The sequence below is a fragment of the Petromyzon marinus genome, chromosome 9, assembly GCF_048934315.1.
Source record: "Petromyzon marinus isolate PM22_M1 ecotype Great Lakes invasive population chromosome 9, UKy_Petmar_22M1.pri1.0, whole genome shotgun sequence".
Lineage (NCBI taxonomy): Eukaryota > Metazoa > Chordata > Hyperoartia > Petromyzontiformes > Petromyzontidae > Petromyzon > Petromyzon marinus.
In genome coordinates, this window is record NC_133675.1 from 7,129,748 (window position 1) to 7,144,163 (window position 14,416).

The following is a 14,416-nucleotide window of genomic DNA, read 5'->3' on the forward strand; positions in this document are numbered from 1 at the left end:
CTGATATTCAACAGACACCGAGTATTTTCAAGTCAACCAACATGACATCTCAAAAGGTGGTTGCAACTAATCAATGAGGGGGTTCAAACCCCCAATAAATATGCTGGAAGAATAAATCCAAAATCGAATGGAAAATATATATTCGTTGAATGGTCCACAACAAAAATAGAAGTACAAAAAATACTTATTGACATATTCCCTATCTTGAAAAACAGCATGATAGCTTTAAACTATATTGCAAATTTTCATAAAAACAAAAGTTATGCAACTGAACTTTGAAAAATATTAGATAGTAGAAGTGACTGATAAAGTAACTATGTAGTGACTGAGTTGTTGATGTTTCAGAATGTAACAAACAAATAAAAACTGTCACTGAAAGAACAATATCATCTTTATGTTTTGGCCAACTGGTATTTGGGAATATTATTATTTACAACTAGCCCTTTGCCCATCCAAGGACGGGTGTATTTCAGTAAATCTGAAACTTGCAAGCGAAAAGCAGACTGCGACGTGATATTCATTGCATCAATTCGTGTGCAATTTGTAAGGCCGCGGTGACACAGACTTATTTCATTTAAAGGTTATAATCCCTTGTTCATCATGACGTCCTTTTTACTTTGATGTCTCAACAATAGCGTTACGGAGATCGCGTGACGTGAGGGTTCTGCCTTTGTAGTGAGGGTTGTGAGTTGATGCCGAGGATGGGGGAGGGGGCGCCTCGCCCCCTCCCCCCTCCATGTGGAGTGACGTCACCCGCTACTTATTATTGGCATTGGGGGGTGTCCATTTGGAAGACGTCACCTCTTCATGATTATTAATGAGGGGGTGATCGATGTGGAGGACGCCACCTGTTCATGATTTTGTCTTAAAGCTTTAGTGACTGCAGGAATTCATATTCTTGGGTCTTTCGGTAAAGTCACGTAGATAAGTTCAAAGAAAATAACAAAAAAATAACAAAAAAACTACGACGTTTCGATCGCAACACAAGCATTCGTCATCAGGAAGAAAAAAGAGGGGGACAGCCACCTCTACGCGCACGTGGACGTCGCTCTCCGATCTTCCATTCACATGGGAATCTCTAACATTAACATAGCTACTTCCGTCCCCTCCTCCTGGAGGCCGCCCTCCGATCTTACATTTACATTATGCTAATTTCTCACATTAACATCACAGGCCCCACCCACTTCGTTTGACCCTTGGGCTTAACCCATTTTAAACCTTTAAAACAGTCTGCATCTTTTTCCTTCCTGATGACGAAACGTCGTAGTTTTTTTGTTATTTTCTTTGAACCTATCTACGTGACTTTACCGAAAGACCCAAGAATATACTGTTCATGATTATTAATGAGGGGGGCTGGCCGACGTGGAGTGACGTCACGCACGGGACACAGACATTCTTGGCTCATTATAGTAGTAAATATACAGAAAACATATAGGAGACAGAATAACTGTCAGTATGTTAATACAACCGGATTTGGTAATTGAGATAGCATTAACCCTATAATGCATGAAGTATTAAATTAAAAATAATTTGAAGAAGTAGACTAACTTGAATTATAGGAGTCAAAGGAACCCCATAAAATGTGTTGATTTTTAAAAAATATAATTTCAAAGTCATAAATCACAGCAGTCCACCAGTGGGCATGATGCATGAAAGGCTTAAATAACTGTAATTAAATGCAAAAAGTTATTGCCATTTTTAATTGCAAATACTATAATAAAAATGTTCAGTTAGATTATGATGGGGAATGTGCGGTTTTCATTTGCCCCTTCATGAAAGACAATTAATCTGAGGTGCATGAAACCAGACAAGCGGGAAGGCAGCCAGAATGTCACGTGACTGATACCAAAGATATAATTGTATTTTTTGCGTGAGCTTGTAACAATCTTAAGCGAAACAAGCTCAATTATATTTATTTACATGAAAACAGTATTCTAGTGCTTTTGCATTTCATAAGATAAACCTTTACAGTAAATAGATTTCAAACTTGTGTAATCTCAAATAACTTCAAATCGAGATTGAAAGTTTTAAAGGTTGATTCGACTTGGGGAAATGCTATTTTAACAACACCAACATTACAATGCATTTCCAAATGAAAGCAAGTGTTGCGATGAGAGTCCAGCCAAGGACCAATGGTACAAATGAAATCGCTCACCAAGGTCTGCACCATGTGGGGCCTCTGTGTTCGTAGACTCTTTACCGTCTGAAATACGTCAAGAATTCCTTCCGTCTTCACACGCTCCAGGATGGTGCACAGGGCACAGAATGTGCCAGTGCGACCAGCGCCCGCACTGCAAAGCAAGAAAAAAGTTGCACCATCAGAAGCAGGGTTAAAAGCAGCATCAACCGGGCTAAGACAACTTTCAAGAACTGCTTTGATGTCCCACAATGATTAAAATCTCTAATGGTAATGTGACACCCATTTTTAATAAAATTCCAAACTTTACCGTGACAGAAACCTGTCATCATCATAAAAGACAAGTTAAAAATGACAACGACGCAGTCAAATTAAAAAGTAATTTTCTTTACGTTTCCTAAAGTGTTTATATAAAAAAATGCAAGCAAATTTGATCTGAGCATTAATCAGAATTCTGTGCACGTTTGAGTAAGCGAAAATCAAAAAATCTGTTTGTTGTTTACATTTTTTCTACATTGTGTTAAAAGAGGTCGCTATATTTGGGAGAATTACTTAAAATGTCAGTGACATGTAAATGACAGTTAATTCTGCAAATTCCAATTTACATTTGGGTGATTTATCACATTACGCTGACGCATATGGCTGTTTTCATGATAATAGTGAAATTGCTTCCGTCAATTTAGAAGAGAGCTAACGAGCCTTTACTGCTTTAATCTCACACAGAGAATAGGCATCTGTCACAACCCTCCCCGACCACAGCCACCCAAAATGCCACACCTGCAGTGCACAGTGATGGGATGGTTGCCGGTATGCTGCTGTTGTTTCTGTACAGCAGCAATGAGGCTGATCATGCCCTTGCCATCTTCTGGAATGCCAATCTCCGGCCAGCCATGGAAATGGAACTGACGGATCTGTCGACTCTTGTTTTCCTGAAGGACAACATATGCAAAGTGTGAAAGGATTCAAATGGAAATAATTGTCCCCATGTAAAACATCACTTGCCGGCGCCACTTCGTTTTCCAAGAAGTGAAATTTTTCACTTTTGCAATGCAACTCTTTATAAAAGTGCACGATTTTCAATGCTGGAATCAGCATAATTTCATAAACAATCAATCTTGAAACTATCCCTATTTTAAACTCTGAAAACCCCAGTTATTTTCTTGCTATATTAATATTGAGTAAGCCAGTCAAGAAAACCTCAATCATATTATTTATCAACCTATTTACTCATTTTATATGTATTGTTGTTGGCTAATGATGTCAGTTAAAGTTGATGAAAGCAAAGGAATATTTTTTTGCTCACCTTACATTTTAACATTAAAGCATATACAGATAATACATTGCTATTATCGTGTTCGCAAATTTCCACTGTACATACAGATATTAAATAATGCACAGAGATGCAAAGAGAGATACCACATTGCTTCAAGTCCACAAAATATGTCTGTACATGATATAAACAGGCCTCCATTCTGTATCGCCACATACAAATCAAGTACTAAGCATTTGCATGCTTAAACAAATGCTGCTGGATAATATTTGCCTGGAAAACCAATGACTAAATATTTACATTTTTTTGTGCTGAGACAAAGAATGGAGGTTTGTTTATAGATAATGGTCTCTTTATAAATAATGTTACCCACAATGCGTCACAACAATTCACTAAAAAGGACCTGTCATGGGTGACTGCCATGCTGAGTTTCACAGCTCAGTAAGACAAAGATGCCCCATATAGCATTTAAGACTGTTGGGGAAAGTACTGTTTTTGAGCATATATTAAAGCCGGCACAGGGTCGGTAACCAGCACAATGCCCGGCTGCCTTTGTCTACCATGTGGCAATGTTAACACATCACACTAGGTGCACATTTAGCCGTGAGCAGAAATCGAACTTGGGCCGCCAGGTTCGTAGCGCAGTGTATTGACCGCTACACTACCACTCCCCAAACGCGCGCAAGTATGGTTCAAATAAAAATAGCAGCAGCTCACCCGGGTGTTAGACACGCTGAAGTCACGCACGGTGTAGCTGTCGTGCGAATTCTCCTGCTTTAGCTCGATGATGATGTCGCCGTATGTAATCGTGCCTTCGGTGGGCCAGTACCGGGCACATTTCTCCTGAATTCACGCGCACGAAAAATATCAACACGTTATTTTGTTCTAATACGTGCCCTGCTAATGTCTATGAATTGGTTGAGTTTTACACCACTGCAGTATTACCTTGATTGCAATCGTAAGCTTTGACAAAAAATATTACTTCACGATTTAATGTACATGTTGCTACTCCTCTTTTTTTACTTCGGTAGAAATTGCAAAATAATATATAGTTTGCATACATTTGTATACAGATTCAAGTACAAACTAAACTAATGAGCACTGTGAAACATTTTTTTAAAATGGTTCTATTACCAAGGTTGGGAGTTAAAATATATTGTAAACCGATACATTTGGCACAGTGTTTGTTTTCTTTTGTACAAGTTATAGTTGGTAAAACTAGAAAGCCATAATACATTGGATTTAAAGCTTTCGTGACTGCAAGGATTCATCTTCTTTGATTCAAGTGATATGGAGAAGGCCGCTTGTGTTGTGGCCGAAACGTCGTGAGAATATTATTGTGTTATTTTATTTTATCAATTTATTATTTTATTCTCATTCTACGTGACTTTACCGAAAGAACCAAAGAAGATAATAAATTGGTTCGCGCGATTTTTTCTTCCTAAATCTTTATATATATAAGTCAAGGAGTAGAGCAGTGGAGCAGCAGTTATAGCAGACTAAATTACAAACCCGGTGAGTTGAATTCGATTCCTGGCCATGGATAATATCATTGATGCATGTGATACCTGAACTAGTGCTGGGTTCCACCCCATCGCCATTCACAACAAGCACTGATCAGCGTGGTGCAGTATGGTTAAGCAAGGAATGGAACACATTCAAGAGGACGTCTACAAAGAAGATTGAGCAAGGAAATAAGCTCATGTGCAGGTGCCAGTTGGATTGTTACATCGGGAGGACCATGAGAGATGGCGACGACTTTTGGAGGCTTTCATCCAGCAGTGGATTAATCAAGGCTGAAGATGAAGTTCTGCAATCAAGTGGGTTCCATAATACAAGCAAATGTATGTCTTGAAAACAATACCTGGCCCCTCTCCTCCAACTCGGTCAGCATGACGATGGAACAGGATCGCCACTCCCACACCATCCGCCAGAAATCCTCAACCGTTTGCTGCAAGGGACCTTGGCCAGCTAAAAATGCATCTTTTTGCCGATAGCCCTAAATACACGTTTCAAAATATAAAAGAAAACATACAAATTATATGCCTTCACACTAATATAGGATGTCATATATACACAAGTGATATGAAGAAGGGCCATTGCCTGAAACGTCACCTATTATATATCTTTCCAATGTTATTGATAAACGTGCTGAACACATATATGGTTTCAAATTAAAAGCGTAATCATTTCCCTTAAAGATAAATATTAACTGGGCAAGACTGCCATGGTATTTTTAACCCCATTGATGCACAAACACACAATTGTATTCACATGAAGGTGACCTTTATTTCAGAGAGGTCACAGCCAGTTCCTGTGACTGTATGGCAGATGACTGGGCTCAATCAATTTCATGGCCACAGCAGAGCTGCAAGCAAATATCACGCTATTTAACAGGTGCGAAGCCTCTCGCCATGGACCATGTGGGGATTGATTCCCAAACATAATTGTATTTGCTCAGCCGCATTGGCAAACACACTTAGGTGGCATGTGTATAGCTTGGCAATAATCAATTCAATTTGCCGGCACATATAGATGTTTGTAACAAAGTCCTATATATCTGTGCAGATGTTTTGCTTGTTTAAAGTGGCTGTATAAACCTATGCTGTATTTTCATATCAGAGATTTCCTTGTAAAGATCTTATTTAAATGGCAAAAACATTGAAAACGTTCTGTTTGCTGTGCAAAACACATGTGACATTTTTCTACACGTGAAGCAGAGTTACGCTTTATTTCTTGTTCCTAGGCAAATGTTTTTATTATTCTACACGAAACATATATATGTAAAAAAGCACTCACGTCAATAAAAGATCCGTTTATATAATCGGTGAATTCCTCTCCTCGCTTCATAGGTATAATAACGCGATTAAAATCATCTGTAACACAACAACAAATTAAACACATACCAAGAAAATGCACAAATCTACACGCATGCCATGTGAAGTCAGCACTGTAAACGTTTGAACTTGAGCCTTGAAATAGACAAACGGTTGCTCTTGCGGCATTTCTGTACAACTGACATTTTCTAACAGTCAGCAGATGGCGATGTTACCTCAATAAATTGAGCTTTACATATTTTCCTTATATGAAATTTAGAGGTAAGATTGTTCTGACATTTTGAGCCAACAATTACTTATTTGCTGCGCATATTATCGGTAATTATCGTTGTCAAAATATAGCAATGTTTGAGTAAAAAGGCTTCGTGAAAATGTGTTTAAACATTGCAGACCTCATTAATTTCTTTACAAAAGCAGACCCAAGCAGATGATTAATGTGGCAACATGGCCAGCGAAAAAGTCTAGACGACTCTTGGGTAATCAAATACTGCAGATCAATGCTAATGTGCCCCTGAACTCTGGGGAATGCTTTGTGTGGCATTAATGGCAAAAGGTAGATTGTCACTTTTTTTAAGTGATAAAATAACCTTGATCATTAGCCAAGCCCTTTTTCTTAGTGTGCTGTACATTTTATAAATTGGCGAAGGTTGCTATTCACAAAGGCAAATCAGAAGTACCCATCTATGGAATAAAATTGTTGTCATAAGGGGAAGAGAGCTCCGAACATGTCTTGTGCCACTTACAAGGAATGATTTGTAACACCCTGTTTTTCTTCATGTTGGCTGGGAGATTGCCAGTGCGCATCTTTTCATTCTGAATCTTCACAGTCGTTAGTTTCTGAAGAAGATAACGTTGTTTAATTGCACATTTTTAAATTAGTTGTAACTAGTACATTGGTTGGCACAATGCAATATGAACCTGGAGACTAAAGTTCGATTCCCAGCTAAAGCTAACATCGGTGGAAAACGTTCCGAGCTGGTTCTGTGCCCCTTCACCAACCCCACACTGACCAGCATGGTGAAGTATGGTTAAACAACCCCCATGACTGACGTGGCATGGGGGACCTTCATCCAGTTGTGGACTAACAAAGCACTGTAAATTATCTTTGCCCAATTTGTATTTGCACAATTATTTTTGTAAACAAGGAGATTGACTGAATATTTCTCTCCTCTATAAGAACATGTATTTTGGTATTAATTAGGCTCATCGCATTTTCACGAGTGAAAAAAGAACAAGTGTTACGCATCTTAGAAAAAAAATACCAAAAAGCCAGCTGCTATAGTCGGCCTAATACAGCGAGGGAAAAAAGTATTTGATCCCCTGCTGATTTTGTACGTTTGCCCACTGACAAATAAATGATCAGTCTCTAATTTTAATGGTAGGTTTATTTGAACAGTGAGAGACAGAATAACAAAAAAATCCAGAAGAACGCATGTCAAAAATGTTAAATGGGTTTGCATTTTAATGAGGGAAATAAGTATTTGACCCCCTCTAAATCAGAAAGATTTCTGGCTCCCAGGTGTCTTTTATACAGGTAACGAGCTGAGATTAGGAGCACACTCTTAAAGGCAGTGCTCCTAATCTCAGCTTGTTACCTGTATAAAAGACACCTGTCCACAGAAGCAATCAATCAATCAGATTCCAAACTCTCCACCATGGCCAAGACCCAAGAGCTCTCCAAGGATGCCAGGGACAAAATTGTAGACCTACACAAGGCTGGAATGGGCTACAAGACCATTGCTAATCAGCTTGGTGAGAAAGTGACAACAGTTGGTGCGATTATTCGCAAATGGAAGAAACACAAAACAACTGTCAATCTCCCTCGGCATGGCGCTCCATGCAAGATCTCACCTCGTGGAGTTGCAATGATCATGAGAACGGTGAGGAATCAGCCCATAACTACACGGGAGGATCTTGTCAATGATCTCAATGCAGTTGGGACCAAAGTCACCAAGAAAACAATTGGTAACACACTACGCCATGAAGGACTGAAATCCTGCAGAGCCCACAAGGTCCCCCCTGCTCAACAAAGCACATATACATGCCTGTCTGAAGTTTGCCAATGAACAACTGAATGATTCAGAGGACAACTGGGTGAAAGTGTTGTGGTCAGATGAGACCAAAATGGAGCTCTTTGGCATCAACTCAACTCGCCGTGTTTGGAGGAGGAGGAATGCTGCCTATGACCCCAAGAACACCATCCCCACCGTCAAACATATAGGTGGAAACATTATGCTTTGGGGGTGTTTTTCTAAGGGGACAAGACAACTTCACCGCATCAAAGGGACGATGGACGGAGCCATGTACCGTCAAATCTTGGATGAGAACCTCCTTCCCTCAGCCAGGGCATTGAAAATGGGTCGTGGATGGATATTCCAGCATGACAATGACCCAAAACACACGGCCAAGGCAACAAAGGAGTGGCTCAAGAAGAAGCACATTAAGGTCCTGGAGTGGCCTAGCCAGTCTCCAGACCTTAATCCCATAGAAAATCTGTGGAGGGAGCTGAAGGTTCGAGTTGCCAAACGTCAGCCTCGAAACCTTAATGACTTGGAGAAGATCTGCAAAGAGGAGTGGGACAAAATCCCTCCTGAGATGTGTGCAAACCTGGTGGCCAACTACAAGAAACCTCTGACCTCTGTGATTGCCAACAAGGGTTTTGCCACCAAGTACTGTCATGTTTTGCAGAGGGGTCAAATACTTATTTCCCTCATTAAAATGCAAATAAATTTATAACATTTTTGACATGCGTTTTTTTGGATTTTTTGGTTGTTATTCTGTCTCTCACTGTTCAAATGAACCTACCATTAAAATGATAGACTGATAATTTCTTTGTCAGTGGGCAAACGTACAAAATCAGCAGGGGATCAAATACTTTTTTTCCCTCACTGTATCTGTTTTGACTGAAACAATCCATAGTAAATTACAATTGTTTGATGACAATAAAAATATAATATAGTATTTATAATACTGATCATGTTTTTTAAATCAATACGTCATTGCTTTTGGGGTCAATCGAGCCCAGCTCACCTTAGTTCTATTCCCAAACCATGGTTAGCATCAGTAGTGAGTCATATCTGAATCGGTCCAGAGCAGCCCCCCCCCCCCCCATGCCCCCCCCCCTCCCCAAATTTAGGTTTAAAAAACCCCATGAACAACACGATTTAGGGAGGACATCCAGTCAATGCCACGCGTGACTTTATGTAACACGAACCCCCTGTCACAAATCTATGGCAGGAGCCTTTCATTAAATAGCTCTATTGAGAGGCAGGTTTGGCAAACACCGTCTTTGTGACTTGCTGCACCTTGAACTCATCCTCCAAGCCTGTGCAGCCAGTGGGAGTGTTCTTGTTGTAGAGCTTCTGCAGGTGGCTCTCGAGCGAGGTGACCTCGAGCTCCGTGTCTCCGTACAGCTGGAACTCCAGAAGGGCTTGGTAGATGAACACATACTGCATGTCCGTCTGCACCATCTGGCAGCGCTGGGCACGGATGCGTGTCACGAAGCCGAACACATCCACCTTGCGCTCTGTCTGGATCATGTCCAGCATGGCGTCGATCACGATGAAGGTCCCCGTGCGGCCCACACCCGCGCTGAGCAAGGGAACATGCAGCAGCGGGCGGGCGAGCGGGCGCGCGCATGTGAGACCGCGAAACACATCTGGCTCGTGGAACGATTGTTGCTGTGGTAGACATTACGTGACATTCAGGCAATGCCGGTCGAAGAAAAAAACAACGTATAGTATTAAAAATAACGGTTCCCAAGTGCAGGAATGTGAATTCAGCATTGCATGTAAGTTTTGTTCATGCACAGATGCAAATGTGAATAATTGTTTTTATTTGGATGGCTAATGAGACATTTTGTGGTGTAGCCATGTGTGTTTCAAATTAAAATAACTATTTTAAAATAGATATTGCCAATGTACATATAAACAGCTTTGAGGTAGAACTGAATAACAGTAAACAAATGTGTCACAAGTACATATAGGTCATAGGTAAAGGGAGCTACATAGATATTCTAGAGTGATATAAAAAAGCAGTCTAATATTTAAATGCAACAAAAGTGATTAAAAACAATCATACCTGCAGTGCACAACAATAGGCCCAGCATATGGTGGGTTGCAGGTTTTAACCTTCTTGAGGAACTTCAGCATGCCAATGGGGGCGAAGGGTACTCCAAAGTCTGGCCAGCTGGTGAAGTGGAACTGGGTGATCAGCCTGGGAGGCTTCTTGTTAGGAATGTCTCCCACCTGTGCCAAGAGCAAGCATTAAGTAGACATTTCTTCGAATGCCACTCATTGACAACAAATGCAAGTAAGAATTTAAAAGGTGCATGTTATAATATAATTTTAAACATTTCAAATGCACAAAAATGTAGCAACGTTATTGCAAAAACAAAAATGGCCAAAGGGAAGAAATAAGTATAATTTTTAAGTCAGATTTTTTAGCAATGATTACTAATATTCTTGACACATTATGGGAGGCGAGACTTAGAAGGTTTGGGCCATGTGCTGAGAAGAGGCAAAGAAGATGCAATGATAAGGGCTATGGAGATGTCACCAGTGCAGGGCAGTACAGGGTGAGTTTGAAGGATAAGGTGGAACGAGATTATAAGAGTGGATGTGATTAGAGGAGCACGGAATAGGAGCACGAAGACAGATATAATTCCGAGCAGCCGACCCTATGCAATATTTGAACTTTTCTCTGATAAAAAGCAGAGCCATATATAAAATTACATTCTCTGTTTGTCCACAATTTATCTAACAAAGGGCTTAATAGACATTAACGTGACTTGAAAATAACATGAACACACAGCTCCGTCATGATCAGTCATGGATCATGACAGGCTCTTGGCTCAAGTGCAACCTCGTGCAAATGATGCCAGCAAACCTCTCGTGCCCAGGAGTTTCAGCTGTCAGCACTGGGCAATTAAAATATGTTAGTGAATTTCAGCAACTGTGATCTAGCCCACACTGAAAACAAAACTGATTGGGTTTATGGAATAACCTGGCCACCATTCCCAGTGTACAAAACGATTTCAGTCATGAAGATGTACATGCAGATAACCTAACACTAACATTCGGCCTCCGTGGATATGAATGGCATTTTTTTCATTACATTACTTATTTGTGAAAATAAACAAAAACAGTCGTTATAGTCAAGTAAAATAAACAGTATTAATCTTGCAATTTTTCGCTAATTACATTCAATCGCCTCTGTCCAACCCAGGAGCATAAACGGGTACTCCACAGTTTGTTTAGTGGCAGGTCACGTGTATGGTGTGTGGGATATCAAGATGTCAGGCCACTGTAAAAGAGAGGGATAAATACCGATTTAAAGCTTTCGTGACTGCAGTAATTCATATTCTTAGCTCTTTCGGTAAAGTCACGTTGAAGGGAAACAATAAAAAATAATAAATATTGTTTTATATATATTTTATTATTTTATTGTTTCCCTTCAACGTGACTTTACCGAAAGAGCTAAGAATATAAGGCTAAATACCGTTAACAGGAGCTCTCTCGAGCTTCCTCTTGTGGAGGCCCTTCCGCCAGCAATGATGTAAGCAAACAATTGCAAGGCTGCACCTTTACCTTCTACACTCGACCTCCAATATACCCCCACAGGCCAGTCCATGCCTGATTGAAAAAGCAACTTTAAGTACTCCACCACAAGGTGGCAATGCATTACTGGGACAGTGAAGGCAAAAAGGGGAATTGCACACTGCAGAAATCTCACCACTTGGATGAGAAACTTGCGGATGGTGTAATCGACCAGCACGGTAACATCCTCCACCGACACCCGTAAGTTTCCGTATGTCCAACACCCTTGGTCAGGCCAGTACTGTGCACACTTGCACTACACACAGCGAGGAAGGGGAGAGTGAGGGTCAGACAACCACGTAAGCTATGTGTTATGGTTTAAACATAAGGCAGAACTGGCACGAAAGGACACAAGGTGAAATAAACTAGTTGAAACGTGCATTTGTTTAGTGTGGGGGAAAATATATGGTTTGTAGCTTATGAAGTTTAATTTGACCACTGCTCCTAATACTTCCTCTTGTGAGATCAACTTACAATAGCAAAGTTATACATATTGCAACACTTATGAAAACAGTGAAGAGAATAGTATAAATACAAAATAGGCCTTACAGCCAAACACACATTTTGAAGTAGGCCTTACAATCACTCGTTAGAAAATTTCACGCGAGTGATTATTTAAATACAATATTGTGACTTTACCAGTAATTGTTAAAGGTTTGTAATATTTTTTGTTATAACGATCGAAATTTAGTTCAGCCTAAATAAAATATGTAATAAACATTTTTACTATTTTCACATTGAGTGACCTAAAATCACGCAAAAATATCTATTTTTGTGTAAGTGTAGAGCATGCATCACTGGATTGTTACAGATATACACACCAAACCGTTTTGTTAATGGGCATTTGTTTTAGAGATAGGGTGGCATTGATGCATGACCAAAGTTTTAAACAAGAACTATCAGGCATATATTGAGCAGGACACGTTCCTAGAAAAAAATGACAGTCGGTGGTTTAAACTAACGATAGTGGCAGACAAGGGAGGGAACTTGCCCATAAAGGATGTCCACAACGTAGAGATGGAGGGATAAAATCAGCTTGTGAGAAGGTATTAGATGGATTGTTACATCGTAGGATTAAGAGATGATGGTCTGGGGAGGCATTCATCCAGGATATTGTTGATCATGGCTGATGATCGGAGGCTTGCAGCCAATGACTATTAAGCCTTTTTTTCACGAGTTGGATTGTTGTAAACGGGCAGGTTCTGGTTCAAAACCATGTCTATCTTTCTGTCACGGCAAACATGAACATCTAAGTCCTATTTTGGTCAAGAAAACGTGCATGCGAAGCATCACTTGGGTTCCCAATACAATCTCTCAATGGATATTCTTTCTTTACACCCTGCCTTGTAGTAGACTGTGTACTGCTTTTGGGAGTCAAAAATAGGCTGCTGATGGATAACAGTTGATAAATTTGAAGACACCGTGCTGTGTATACAAGCCAGAATCGTATATATATTATAAATAATACAGAACATCACAAAGTTAGTATGACTAAGTTACGTTAAAAAAACCTACCAAATTATGTTTTATTACGTATATTCATTTTAACGGTCTTCGTAAAAAGGACATGAACATTTCCTTTTTTTACCAAGACAATTAAATTATAAACAGGAAGCACTTTGCTCCATATTGTTGGTCATTAGAGATCTCCCTGGGGCAGAGCTGCAACGGCGTGGGTAAACAGCCCTGCAAGCTTTAAGCACTTTAACGACCTGCACCAATTAAGCCATGGAAGCAGACACTCAAACAAAATGCAATGTCTGCCCAACTTCACTTTATCTGATAAAGAACATCAGGCTCTTTTTTTGTTTAAACACGAATCAGCTGATCATTGATATGCCAATAAATGCAAATATGTTTTCTTAGCATGAGCAGTGAGCCAATTGGAACATGAGAATAATGTTCAAACGCTTTGAAATGATCTTATTATAAGCTCCATCACCTGCATAATAATATATTTAAATGTAGCTTACTTTAAAAATAAGCCATGTCATTGTTCACTTGCAATAAAACGGCACATAACAGAACATTATTTTGCAAAGACAAAGGGTAAAATAAGTTTGCACCATGTAGTGAAACTATCGAGTATAGCCAGTTCAGTTCACAGATACTTAACAAATTAAAGTGGTAATGATGGCACATGCAATACATGCATTTTTTAATTGCACAGATTATTGTTCATTTGCCTGTGACCAAATTAGCTGGAAAGCACTCAATCTTGTCAGATGTTGGAATCCAAGCAGGCTTGATCCTGGATAGTGCTTAAGTGGATGAACACCATGCAGACTGCTATCGGGCTACATTGTTAGCAGCATGCAATGCCAACTGGCATTGATCAGGGTGGTGAAATCTGGTAATATAACCTCCACGATCCACATGGCATGGGGAGGATGTCATCCAGCAGTGCATTGACACAATTGCTGTACATGTACCTTAATATTAATTTAATTAAGGAACTAAAGTAGATATTGTAAGTACTGTGATTAAAGTAATCACATTTAGTTATTCAGGGGAAGTGACTTCTGACATGTCCTTAAAGGTCATTCATCATTCAGCATTGTACTGACAAGCAAAA

General features: G+C 39.8%; 1 protein-coding gene across 4 annotated transcripts in view; it reads right to left on the reverse strand.

Moving 5' to 3' along the window:
• The window catches only part of LOC116940624 (receptor-type tyrosine-protein phosphatase alpha-like), a 40,779-nt gene that overhangs the window by 3,192 nt on the left and 23,171 nt on the right, over positions 1-14,416 (reverse strand). For all 4 annotated transcript variants that reach the window (XM_032950691.2, XM_032950689.2, XM_032950692.2 and 1 more), the window contains 9 exons: positions 11,978-12,097; positions 10,325-10,491; positions 9,550-9,835; positions 6,988-7,081; positions 6,207-6,283; positions 5,272-5,406; positions 4,125-4,250; positions 2,915-3,066; positions 2,156-2,291 (listed from right to left, as the gene is read on the reverse strand). In XM_032950691.2, coding sequence (XP_032806582.1) covers positions 2,156-2,291; positions 2,915-3,066; positions 4,125-4,250; positions 5,272-5,406; positions 6,207-6,283; positions 6,988-7,081; positions 9,550-9,835; positions 10,325-10,491; positions 11,978-12,097 — 1,293 coding nt within the window. The remainder of the gene's footprint in view (positions 1-2,155; positions 2,292-2,914; positions 3,067-4,124; positions 4,251-5,271; positions 5,407-6,206; positions 6,284-6,987; positions 7,082-9,549; positions 9,836-10,324; positions 10,492-11,977; positions 12,098-14,416) is intronic.